Below are 12798 nucleotides of genomic sequence, written 5' to 3' on the forward strand. Positions count from 1 at the left end.
CCTGACCTCGTGATCTGCCCACCTCAGACTGCCAAAGTGCTAGGATTACAGGCATGAGCCACCATGCCCGGCCTAAAGGAATTCAGTTTTAAAAGGGAAACAGAGCATAAAAGTTTGGAAAATTTGCAGCCTGACAATGTGATAGAAAAGAAAAATGCATTTTCTGAGGAGAAATTCAAGCTGGCTGCAGAAATTTGCTTAAGTAAATTAGGAAATGTTAATTCCCCATTGTCATTGGGAATGTTAATCCCCAAGACAATGGGGAATAGATCTCCAGGGCATTTCAGAGGCCTTCACACAGCCCCTCCCATCACAGGCCTGGAGGCCTAGAAGAAAATGGTTTCTGGGTAGGGTCCAGGGTCCACGTGCTGTGTGCAGCCTAGGGACTTGGTGCCCTGAATTCCAGTCGCTCCAGCCATGACTGAAAGGGAACAACATAGAGGTGGGCCATGGCTTCAGAGGGTGCAAGCCGCATGCCTTGGCAGTTTCCACATGGTGCTGAACCTGTGAGTGCACAGAAGTCAAGAATTCAGGTTTGGGAACCTCCACCTAGATTTCAGAGGATGCATGGAAATGCCTGGATACCCAGGCAGAAGTTTGCTGCAGGGGTGGGGCAGTTATGGAGAACCTCTGGGGCAGTGAGGAAGGGAAATGTGGGGTCAGAGCCCCCACACAGAGTCCCTAGTGGGGCACTGCCTAGTGGAACTGTGAGAAGAGGACCACTGTCCTCCAGACCCCAGAATGGTAGATTCACCAACAGCTTGCACCATGCACCTGGAAAAGCCACAGACACTCAACGCCAGCCCATGAAAGCAGCTGGGAGGGAGGCTGTATCCTGCAAAGCCACAGGGGTAGAGCTGCCCAAGATCATGGGAATCCACCTCTTGCATCAGCGTGACCTGGATGTGAGACCTGGAGTCAAAAGAGATCACTTTGGAGCTTTAAAATTTGACTGCCCTACTGGATTTCAGACTTCCATGGGCCCTGTAATCCTTTTGTTTTGGTCAATTTATTCCATTTGTAATGGCTTTACTTACCCAATACCTGTATCCCCATATTACATAGGAAGTAACTAGCTTGTTTTTGATTTTACAGGTTAATAGACAGAAGAGACTTGCCTTGTCTTAGATGAGACTTTGGATTGTGGACTTTTGGGTTAATGCTGAAATGAGTTAAGACTTTGAGGAACTGTTGGGAATGCACAACTGGTTTTGAAATATAAGGACATGAGATTTGGAGGGGCAAGGGGTGGAATGATACGGTCTGGCTCTGTGTCCCCACTGAAATCTCATCTTGAATTATACTCCCATAATGCCCACATGTTGTGGGAGGGACCTGGTGGGAAATAATTTGAATCATGGGGGTGGTTTCCCCCATATTGTTCTTGTGGCAGTGAATAAGTCTCACAAGATCTGATGGTTTTATTAGGGGTTTCCACTTTTCCATCTTTCTCATTTTCTCTTGCCACTGCCATGTAAGAAGTGCCTTTTGCCCCCTGCCATAATTCTGAGGCATCCCCAGCCATGTGGAAATGTGAGTCCAATTAAACCTCTTTTTCTTTCCAGTCTTGGGTATGTCTTTATCAGCAGTGTGAAAACAGACTAATACACCAAGATAAAAACTCAACGAATGAATTCAACAACAGAATAGAAAGGAGATAGGAAAGAATCAATAAATTTAAAGACTGAACAATAGACATCATCCAATTTGAACAATAGAAAGAAAAGAGAAAAAATAAAAAAATAAAACCCCAGAGCCTCAGGGAACTTTTGGATTATAATGAAAGATCTAATATTTATGCCATCAGAGTACCAAAAGGAGTGAAGAAAGAGAGTGAGAATGAAAACTTCCCTAATTTGCCAAAAGACAGGCTAAGGAATTTGAATTCCAAACAGGATACACCCAAATAAATTTACACCAAAACTCATCATAATCAAACTTCTGAAAACTAAAGACAAAGTCTTGAAAGCATCAACAGAAAAGTGACACATTAACTATAGGGGATATATCTTCTCTGCAAGCCCTCCTACCTGCCAGTCACTCCCAGAGCCCTTGCCTCACCACCCTGCAGGAGCAGGTACACAATACAGCCTTTGCAGCCCAGCCTGAGTGCATTGCTGCACCTGAGTAGTTTCCTGGCAACTGCGGAGCAAATTGGACCCCCCAATGCAGCTGGAACCTGACCCTGACCCTGAATCTTAAGATATCCCAGTGTCTCCAGGGCCGTGGTGCACAACTCCAGAGCATGGAACCAAGATGTATGGCCAGCACTTGAGTTGGGGAGGAGCCCTCACTCTCAGAGTACTGAGAAGGGTGAGATACATGGGTTCCTGGGCTGGGGTGAGAGTGGGGCTTTCTTCCCTTTGCAGGGCCAGTCCAGAAAGGATGTTGCATATCTCCCTGCTACAGTCTTTGTGCAAGGGGGCCCCATGGCCTGGAATACCCAACAACAACAACAACAACGACAAAAAAAAAAAAACACAGGCACAGTGCCACTGATTGGAGGGGCTCCCCCAAGGCCCAGGAGTGGACCTGGTGAGTGGGCCATCTCTCCCACTCCCTCACCCCTACTTCAGAGCACACTTGCAAACACAAGGAAATACTAAAGAGCTGTGCAGCTGGGTATTAATGCAGCTACTGGCCACCATTGTTTTTGTTTTTGTTTTTTTCCTTAACAGTCTAAAATGACTGAAATGACAAACATAAAATTCAGAATCTGGATGGCAAGCTCATCGAGATTCAGGAGATAGTTGAAACCCAATCCAAGGAATTCGGTAAAATGATCCAAGAGCTGAAAGATGAAATAAGAAAGAAGAAAACCAAACTTTTTAAAGTTTTCAGACATTTTCAGAAAGAAGAAAACCAAGCTTCTAGAGCTAAAAACCCCACTACAAGAATTTCATAATATGATTGGAATATTAAGAGCAGAATAGACTAAGATGAGGAAAGAATCTCAGCTCGAAGAATGCTTCTTTGAGTCAACTCAGACAAAAATAAAGAAAAAAATTTAATGAACCAAATCTCTGAAAAATATGGGATTCCATAAAGAGAACAAATCTATGACTCATTGGTACTCCTGAGAAAGAGGGAGAATACGCAACTTGGGAAATATATTTGAGAAGATAGTCCACAAAAATTTCCCCAATCTTATTAGAGAGTTTGACATACAAATTCAAGAAATACAAAGAACCTCAGCTAGATACTATACAAGATGACCATCCCAAGGCACATGGTCATTAGATTCACCAAGGACAATGCAAAAGAAAAAAAGTCTTAAAGGCAGCTAAAGAGAAGGGTCGAGTCACATACAGAGGGAACCCCATCAGGCTAGCAGCAGACCTCTGAGCAGAAATCTTACAAACAAGAAGAGACTGGGGGCCTACTGTCAGTGTCCTTATAAAGAAAATAAATTTGAACCAAGAATTTCACATCCTGCCATACTAAGTTTCAAAAGTGAAGGAGAAATAAAATCCTTCTCAGGCAAGCAAATGCTGAGGGAATAAGTTTCAACTAGACCAGTCTTAGAAGAGGTCCTTAAGGGAGTGTTAAACATGGACTCAGAAAAAAAAAAACACAATACCTGCTACCACAAAAACACACTTTAGCACACAGCTGACAGGCACTATAAAGCAACTACAAAATCAAGTCTACACAACAACCAGCTAACATTATGATGAAAGGATCAAAATCACACATATCAATACTAACTTTGAATGTAAATGAGCTAAACACCCCACTTAAAAGTCAGAGTGCCAAACTGGATAAAAAGACAAGAACCAACCATCTGTTGTCTTCAAGAGGCCCATCTCAGATATAATTATACCCATCGGCTCAAAGTAAAAGGATGGAGACAGATCTACCATGTAAATGGAAAACAAAAAAAGAGCAGGAGTTGCTATTCTTATATCAGATAAAACAGACTTTAAACCAATAAAAATTAAGAAGGATAATGAAGAGCATCACATAATGATAAAGAGTGCAATCCAACAGGAAGACTTAACTATCCTAAATATATATGCACCCAACATTGGAGCACCCAGATTCATAAAACAAGTTCTTCCTGGCCTACAAAAAGACTTAGACAACCACATAATAATAGTGTAAGACCTCAGCATCCCACTGACAGAATTAGACAGTTCATCAAGGCAGAAAACTAACAAAAAAAAACTCTGGACTTAAACTCAACACTTGACCAATTGGACCTAATACACATCTACAGAACACTCAATCCAACAACTTAGAATATACATTCTTCTCACTTGCACATGGAACATATTCTAAGATTGACCACATGCTTGGTCATAAAGCAAGAGGAAAAGAAATAACTATAATTAGAGAAGAACTTAATGAATTTGAGATATAAAAATCCATACAAAAGATTCATGAAATCAAGAGGTTTTTTCAAAAAAATAAACAAGATTGTTATATCACTAGTTAGATTAACAAAGAAAAGAAAATGAGAAGATTCAAGTAAGTATAATTAGAAATGACAAAGATGGCATTACAACTTATCCCACAGAAATACAAAAGATACTCAGAGACTAATTATGAACACTTCTGAGACTATTATGAACACTTCTATGCACACAAACCAGAAAATCTAGAGGAAATGGATAAATTCCTGGAAATATATAATCTCCCAAGATTGAATAAGGAAGAGCTTAAAACAGTGAGTAGAACAATATTGAATTCTGAAATAGAATCAGTCATAAAAAATATATAACAATGAGAAAAAGCCCTGCATCAGATGAATTCACAGCTGAATTCTACCAGACATACAAAGAAGAATTGGTACCAATTCTACTGAAACTATTCCAGAAAATTGAGGAAGAGGTGTATTAGTCTCTCTCTCTCTCTCTCTCAATATATATATATAGATCTATATTTGATCTGGCAACTGCAGAGCAAATAGGATCCCCCAGTGCAGCTGGAACCTGACCCTGACCCTGAATCTCAAGATATTCCAGTGTCTCCAGGGCCATGGTGCACAGCTCAAGAGCATGGGAAATATATTTATAGAGAGAGTACTTAATGAAGTTATATATATGTGTATATATAAAATGAAGATATAGAGATAGATGGAGTTTATTAAGTCACATGATCACAAGGTCCTACAATAGGCTGTCTGCAAGCTGAGGAGCAAGGAATGCCAGTCCAAGTCCCAAAACTGAAGAACTTGGAGTCCAATGTTCGAGGGCAGGAAGGGTCCAGCATGGGAGAAAGATGTAGGCTGTGAGGCTAGGCCAGTCTAGTTTTTTCACATTTTTCTGCCTGCTTTATATTCTGGCCACACTGGCAGCTAATTAGAGGTGCCCACCCAGATTAAGGGTGGGTCTACCTTTCCCAGCCCATTGACTCAATAGTTAATCTCCTCTGGCAGCACCCTCACAGACACACCCAGGATCAATACTTGCATCCTTCAATCCAATCATGTTGACACTCACCACCACAGGAGGGATTCCTCCCTAAAACACTCTATGAAACCAGCATCAGCCTAATATCAAAATTTTTTGGCATAGATATGATGAAGAAAGAAAACTTCAGGCTAATATCCCTGATGAGCATAGATGCAAAAGTATTCAACAAAATACTAGCAAACCAAATCCAGCAGCACATCAAAAAGTTAATTCGCCATGACCAAACAGGCTTTATTCCTGGGATGCAAAGTTGGTTCAACATACATAAATCAGTAAATGTGATTCACTACATAAACAGAATTAAAAGCAAAAACCATGTGATCATTGTAATAGATGCAGAAAAAGTTTTCAAGAAAATTCAACATACCTTCATGATAAAAATCCTTGACAGACTAGGCATCGAGGAAACATACCCCAAAATAATAAGAGCTCCATGTCAAACCCATATAGCAAACATCATACTGAATGGGCAAAAGCTGGAACCATTCTTCTTGAGAAGTGGAACAAGGCAAGAATGCCCAGTCTCACCATTCTATTCAACAAAGTACTGGAAGTCTTAGCCAGAGCAGTCAGGCAACAAAAAGAAATAAAAGGCATCTAAATAGGAAAATAAGTCAAACTAACTCTCTTTGCTGATGATATGATTCTATACTTAGAAAACCCCAAAGATTGCCAAAAGGCTACTAGAACTGGTAAATATTTTTAGCAAGGTTTTAGAATACAAAATCAATATACAAAAATCAATAGTGTTTCTATACACCAATAATGTACAGTCTGAGAGTCAAATTAAGAATATAATCCCACTTACAACAGTGACAATAACAATGAAATACCTAGGAACACAGCTAATCAAAGAGGTGAAAGATCTCTACAAGGAAAACTACAAAACACTGTTGAAAGACATCAGAGATGACAAAAATAAATGGAAAAACATCCCATGCTCACGTATTAGAAGAATCAATATCATTAAATTGGCCATATCCTCCAAAGCAATCTACAGATTCAATGCTACTCCTATCAAATTACCAACACCACTTTTCACACAACTAGAAAAAACTAAAAACTATTCTAAAATTCGTATGGAACCAAAAAGGAACCCAAAATTCAAAGCAATCCTAAAGATAATCCACAAAGCTGGAGGCATCACATGACCTAACTTCAAACTATAAAGCTGTAGTAACCAAAACAGCACAGTACGGTACAAAAACAGACAGACACATAGACCAAAAGAACAGAACAGAAAACTCAGAAATAAAGTTGTGCACCTACAACCATCTTATCTTCAACAAGGTTGACAAAAACATGCAATGGGGAAAGAAGTTCGTATTCGATAAATGGTGTTGGGATAACTGGCTAGCCACAGACAACCTACAGAATGGAAGAAAATATTCACAAGCTATGCATCCAACAAGAGACTAATATCCAGAATCTATAGCAAAAACAAATAACTCCATTAAACAATGGGCAAAGGACATGAACAGACACTTCTCAAAAGATGACCTACAAGCAGGCAACAAACATGAAAAAAATGCTCATCATCACTAATCATCAGAGAAGTGCAAATCAAAACCACAATGAGATACCATCTCACACCAGGCAGAATAACTATTATTAAAAAGTCAAAAAAGAGGCTGCTGAGGCTACGGAGAAATGGGAGCACTTATACACCATTGGTGGGAATGTAAATTAGTTCAGTCACTATGGAAAACAGTTTGGACATTTCTCAAAGAACTTAAAAATGAGCCACCATTTGACCCAGCAATCCTATTACTGGGTATATCCACAAAGGAAAATACATCATTATACCAAAAAGACATATGCACTCATGTTCCTTGCCATGTGTATTAGTCTGTTCTCACACTGCTAATAAAAACATACCCAAGGCTGGGTAATTTATAAAGGAAAGAGGTTTAATTGACTCACAGCTCAGCATGGCTGGGGATGCCTCAGGAAACTTAAATCACAGTAGAAAAGGAAATAAACATGTCCTTTTCCACATGGCGGCAGGAAGGAGAAGTGCAGAGTGAAGGGGCGGGGGGAAGCCCCCTATAAAGCCATCAGATCTCATGAGAACTCACTCGTTATCATGAGAATAGTAGCATGAGGATGACCACTCCAATGATTCAATTACCTCCAATCAGATCCCTCCCTTGACATGTGGGGATTATGGGGACCACAATTCAAGATGAGATCTCGGCAGGGACAGCCAAACCATAACACAGTGCTATACACAATAGCAAAGACATGGAATCAACCTAGGTGCCTATCAATAGTGGGTTGGACAAAGAAAATCCACATATACACCATTGAATACTATACAGCCATAAAAAAAGAATGAAATCATGACCTTTGCAGCAACGTGGAGGGAGCTGGAGGCGATAATCCTAAGCGAATTCACGCAGGAACAGAAAACCAAATACTACATATTTTCAATTATAAGTGAGAGCTAAAAACATTGAGCACACATGGACATAAACACGGAAAGAATAGACACTGCAGACTATTACAGTGGTGAAGGAAGAAGGAGGGGGGCATTGACTGAAAAACTACCTATTTGGTACTATGCTCACTACATGGGTGCAACATACCAATGTAACAATCCTGCACATATACCCCCTATATCTAAAATAAAAGCTGAATTTGTTTTAGAAAAAAAGAATGCAACAGGTGATATTACTACAGACCCTGTAGACACTAAAAAGATAAGTATATTCATGCATTAATTTGGCATCTTAGATGAAATATACCAATTCCTCAAAAAAACCACAATCTACCATGATTCACCCAATATGAAATAGATCATTTGGGTTGGGCGCAGTTGCTGATGTCTGTAATCCCAGCACTTTGGGAGGCCGAGGCAGGTGGATCACGAGGTCAGCAGATCAAGACCACCCTGGCCAATATGGCGAAATCCCATCTCTACTGAAAATACAAAAAAAATTAGCTGGGTATGGTGGCATGTGCCTGTAGTCCCAGCTATTCAGGAGGCTGAGGCAGGAGAATCGCTTGAATCTGGGAGGTGGAGGTTGCAGTGGGCAGAGATTGCACCACTGCACTTCAGCCTGGTGACAGAGCAAGACTCTGTCTCAAAAAAAAAAAGAAAAGAAAAGAAAAGAAAAGAAACAGATCATTTGAACATTTGAACAGCCCTATAACTATTAAGAAAGTTGACTTTGTAATTTTAAAACTCCCCAAAAGAAATCTTCAAATTCAAATACTTTCACTGGTGAATTCTACAAAGTGTTTAAAGAATAATTACCACCAATTCCACACAAGATCTTCCAGAAAATCAAATGGAAAAGAAAATTTTCTGATGCGTATTATGAAGCTAGTTTTTATTACCCTGATATTAAAACCAGACAAAGACAGTACAAAAAATGAAAACTACAGAAAAATGATCTTCATGAATATAGACAAAACATTTCTTAATGAAATATTAGCAAATAGAATTAATCAATATATAAAATGAATTTTACACTATGCCAAGGAAAGTTTATTTCAGAAATGCAATTCTGATTTAATAATCCGAATCAGCCAATGTAGTCTACCATATTAATAGGCTAAAAAGAAAATCACATGATCATCAATCAATGTAGACAGGCATCTGACAAATTTCTACCCCCATTCATGAAAAAAATTCATGAAAAAGAGGAACAGAGGGGAACTTCCTTAACTTAATAGAGTATCCACAAAACACCTACAGGTAACATTATACTTAATATTGAAAATAAAGTAAGAATGTCAGCTCTCAGCACTCTCATAGTACTGGATGTTCTAGCCAGGCAATAAGGCAAGAAAATGAAATAGGCATCCTTATCAGAAATAAATAAATAAAACTGCCTATATTTGTGGATGAAATTATTAGGTGAAATTATTTTCCCATTATTAATGGCAAAACTCACAATTACTTTTGCACCAACCTAATATCATCTACATAGAAATTCCCAAGGAATTTATCAAAACCTCTTAGAAGTAATAAGTAAGGTTAGAGGATATCAGCTAAACAAGTAATCTATGAGTAGCAATGAACATGAGGACACTGAGATTAAAAATACACTATCATTTAAAATCACTAAAAAAGAAAATAGGTGTAAATCTAACAAAACATGAACATGAATTATATACTGAAAACTAGTATACAATTTTGATCTACAGGGTCTCACTCTGTCGCCCAGGCTGGAGTACAGTGGCGTGATCTTGGCTCACTGCCAGCTCTGCCTCCTAGGTTCACACCATTCTCCTGTCTCAGCCTCCCAAGTAGCTGAGACTACAGCATATTGTACCTTCTAATGGAAAACTTAATGTAAGTAAAGATACCAGTTGTCTCTAAATTAATATACAGTTTTAACACAATTACTATGAAATTTCCAACAAGATTTTTTGCAGATATAAACAATATTATTCTAAAATATGGAAATATCAAGGAACTAGAATAGCTACAACAATTTTACAAAAGAAGAATAAAGTAGGAGGAGTTAGTCTTCCTGATTTAAAGCCTCAACATGTGGCTACAATAATCAAGACTGTCGTATTGGTGAAAAGATTGACACATAGATCAATGGAACAGAATACAGAATCTAGAAATAGATCCACACAAAGATGTCCAAATGATCTGGACAAAGATCAAAGCAATTCAGTCGAAGACAGACAATATTTTCAACAAATGATACTACAGTAAATGAAAAGGCAAGCTACACACTAGGAAAAAATATTTGCAAACCACATATCTGACACAGGACTAGTATACAGAATATATAAAGAACTCTCAAAACTCAACAGTAAAAAAAGCAAGTGATCCTATTTAAACATAGGCAAAAGGAGACATTTCACTAAACAAGATATACATATGGCAAATAAACACATAAAAAGATGTGCTTATTAACTTAAATTACACTATGCTAACTCATACCAGATACATGTAAACACGTGTGCGCATGTGCAAACAAACATGCACACAGATTAACTCGAGGTGTTGGAAGACCTTAATGTTTATGTCTTCTCTTTAGCCTCCAGAGTGTCTCTACATTGTCTATGTTATAGTGAAAAAAATAGGGTATCTAATAGGTCCCTTAGTTACCTCTCTATTTCATGTTAATGAGAGAAAATAAGATCGTATGCAAGAAAGAAATACAAACCAGCATCTCCTTCAACTTCTTTTTTCTTTACCCGTTTAATCTTCTTCTTTAGGACCTTCATGAGGAAGTTTGCAAATTTATTGTTTTCTCCAATGGCTGTTTGAAAACCAGCATAGAGTGCCTTTTCTTGCTCCTGGAGTTTGGTGATTTCATTCTTTTTCTCTTCCATCTCTTTAAGAGTTTCATTTATTTTCCACTAAATGAATAAAAACAAGGAAAAATGATAATATTTCTGATAAACCAAGTTCAGAGAGCAATGTACTTTACAATGCAAGGTTACAGTTTTTTTTTTTTTTTTTTTTGAGGCGGAGTCTCGCTGTGTTGCCCAGGCTGGAGGGCAGTGGCGCAATCTTGGCTCACTGCAAGCTCCGCCTCCCAGGTTTACGCCATTCTCCTGCCTCAGCCTCCGCAGCAGCTGGGACTACAGGCGCCCGCCACCACGCCCGGCTAATTTCTTTTTGTATTTTTAGTAGAGACGGGGTTTCACCGTGTTAGTCAGGATGGCTGGCCTCGTGATCCGCCCGCCTCGGCCTCCCAAAGTGCTGGGATTACAGGCTTGAGCCACCTCGCCCGGTCGGTTACAGTTTACAAATACATTTTTAAAAACATCTTAAAATAAGTTTACATTTCTGATGTTTGCAGAGCCATCAATTTATTGGTTAAAATTTTATAATTCCTTTGTAAACATCAGTTATATTTAGAATTAGAAAATCAGCTTTTTTAGTGCTAAGCATCCCCCCAAAATCTAAATTAAACTGAAACTTTTCCTTGAAATTCCTTAAATTGAATATGTGGATGTCAGCTAATATTTTTGCATGTGTAGTCTCAAAAACCAAAGAATTTTTTGTACTGATATATGATAACTAAAACAAAAAGACATATAATTTCTAGTGAAGCTAATACACCTAAAAATGAATGTTACTATTTAGCATATACTATCTAATAGAATGCTTCTTCTTTTAAAACAAAGCTAGTAAAATTTATTTTCTGAAAGTTAATATACAAATATAACAAATAATGGAACCTCATTTCTTTTTTTTTTTTTTTGAGACGGAGTCTGGCTCTGTCGCCCAGGCTGGAGTGCGGTGGCCGGATCTCAGCTCACTGCAAGCTCCGCCTCCCAGGTTTATGCCATTCTCCTGCCTCCGCCTCCCAAGTAGCTGGGACTACAGGCGCCCGTCTCGTCGCCCGGCTAGTTTTTTGTATTCTTTAGTAGAGACGGGGTTTCACCGTATTAGCCAGGATGTTCTCGATCTCCCCACCTTGTGATCCGCCCGTCTCGGCCTCCCAAAGTGCTGGGATTACAGGCTTGAGCCACCGCGCCCGGCCGGAACCTCATTTCTTATGATATTCAATCATATATTACACTGAAGCTATCATACTTAAGAAACTTACCAGCTTCTTTTTCAGTTATTTTCATAAGGATAACTTACAATCAAAACTCAATTTTATATCATAGCTTACTTTTTTGCTTTTTAGGGAACCCAGCTCACCAGGCTGGAGTAGACTGGCATAATCAAAGGCTCACTTTTGAAAATTTTATTCTCCTACCTTACAGAATATCAGACCAAATTCACTAAAAAATCTAAATCATTTCTCTTTGACCATGAATACTAAATATGGAGAGTAGGTAGGAATAACAGGAAAAAGGAGGAGGGGAAAGAAGACAAGAAAGAGATGAGGGCTAGAACAAGTAGGAGAATTGAGTTAAGAAGAAAAATAAAAAGAAATCAAGCTTCTCCATAACTAAGGGAGCAGCCAGCTAGGATTCTTCTGCCCATTCATACTTGCATGTACTGTTCCTCTTTGTCCAAGGAATTAACACGCTCTTGAAGTATGTTCTCCTGTTTTTCAAAATTCTTCAGGAGAAGTATTTCTTGAAATAAGGTGACATGGTGCAGGTCAGATAATTTCATCTGAGTATCTAGTTTCAGTTTCTGATGTCTAAGGAGACGGAGTTCTGCATCAAAAGTGACAATCAGTTCTTTGACCTGAGAGGGAAAAAATATTTGAGGATATGTTAGAAGACTAGATAAATGCATTTTTAAACTATCTAACAATACCAATTTGTAATAAATCATTTTTTATTATGCCCTTACGGATGGAGAATTGTGTGTGTGTGTGTGTGTAGTCACAAAAATAAATTCATTAATTACATTAAGTTTGCATAAGTTAATTTATTAAGTGGTAGGAACTGTGTAACTAGAAGTCCTTCCAGCTATTTCTTCACCATTGACTAAACCATC

The 12798-nt window shown here is 38.7% G+C and overlaps 1 protein-coding gene across 1 annotated transcript in view; it reads right to left on the reverse strand.

Annotated features, from left to right (window-relative positions):
- The window catches only part of CFAP44 (cilia and flagella associated protein 44), a 150807-nt gene that overhangs the window by 25684 nt on the left and 112325 nt on the right, over nucleotides 1–12798 (reverse strand). The window contains exons 27-28 of the mRNA XM_011940574.1: nucleotides 12340–12543; nucleotides 10553–10748 (exon numbers count right to left, since the gene is read on the reverse strand). Coding sequence (XP_011795964.1) covers nucleotides 10553–10748; nucleotides 12340–12543 — 400 coding nt within the window. The remainder of the gene's footprint in view (nucleotides 1–10552; nucleotides 10749–12339; nucleotides 12544–12798) is intronic.

Source organism: Colobus angolensis, unplaced genomic scaffold, assembly GCF_000951035.1.
Source record: "Colobus angolensis palliatus isolate OR3802 unplaced genomic scaffold, Cang.pa_1.0 Scaffold190, whole genome shotgun sequence".
Taxonomy (NCBI): domain Eukaryota; kingdom Metazoa; phylum Chordata; class Mammalia; order Primates; family Cercopithecidae; genus Colobus; species Colobus angolensis.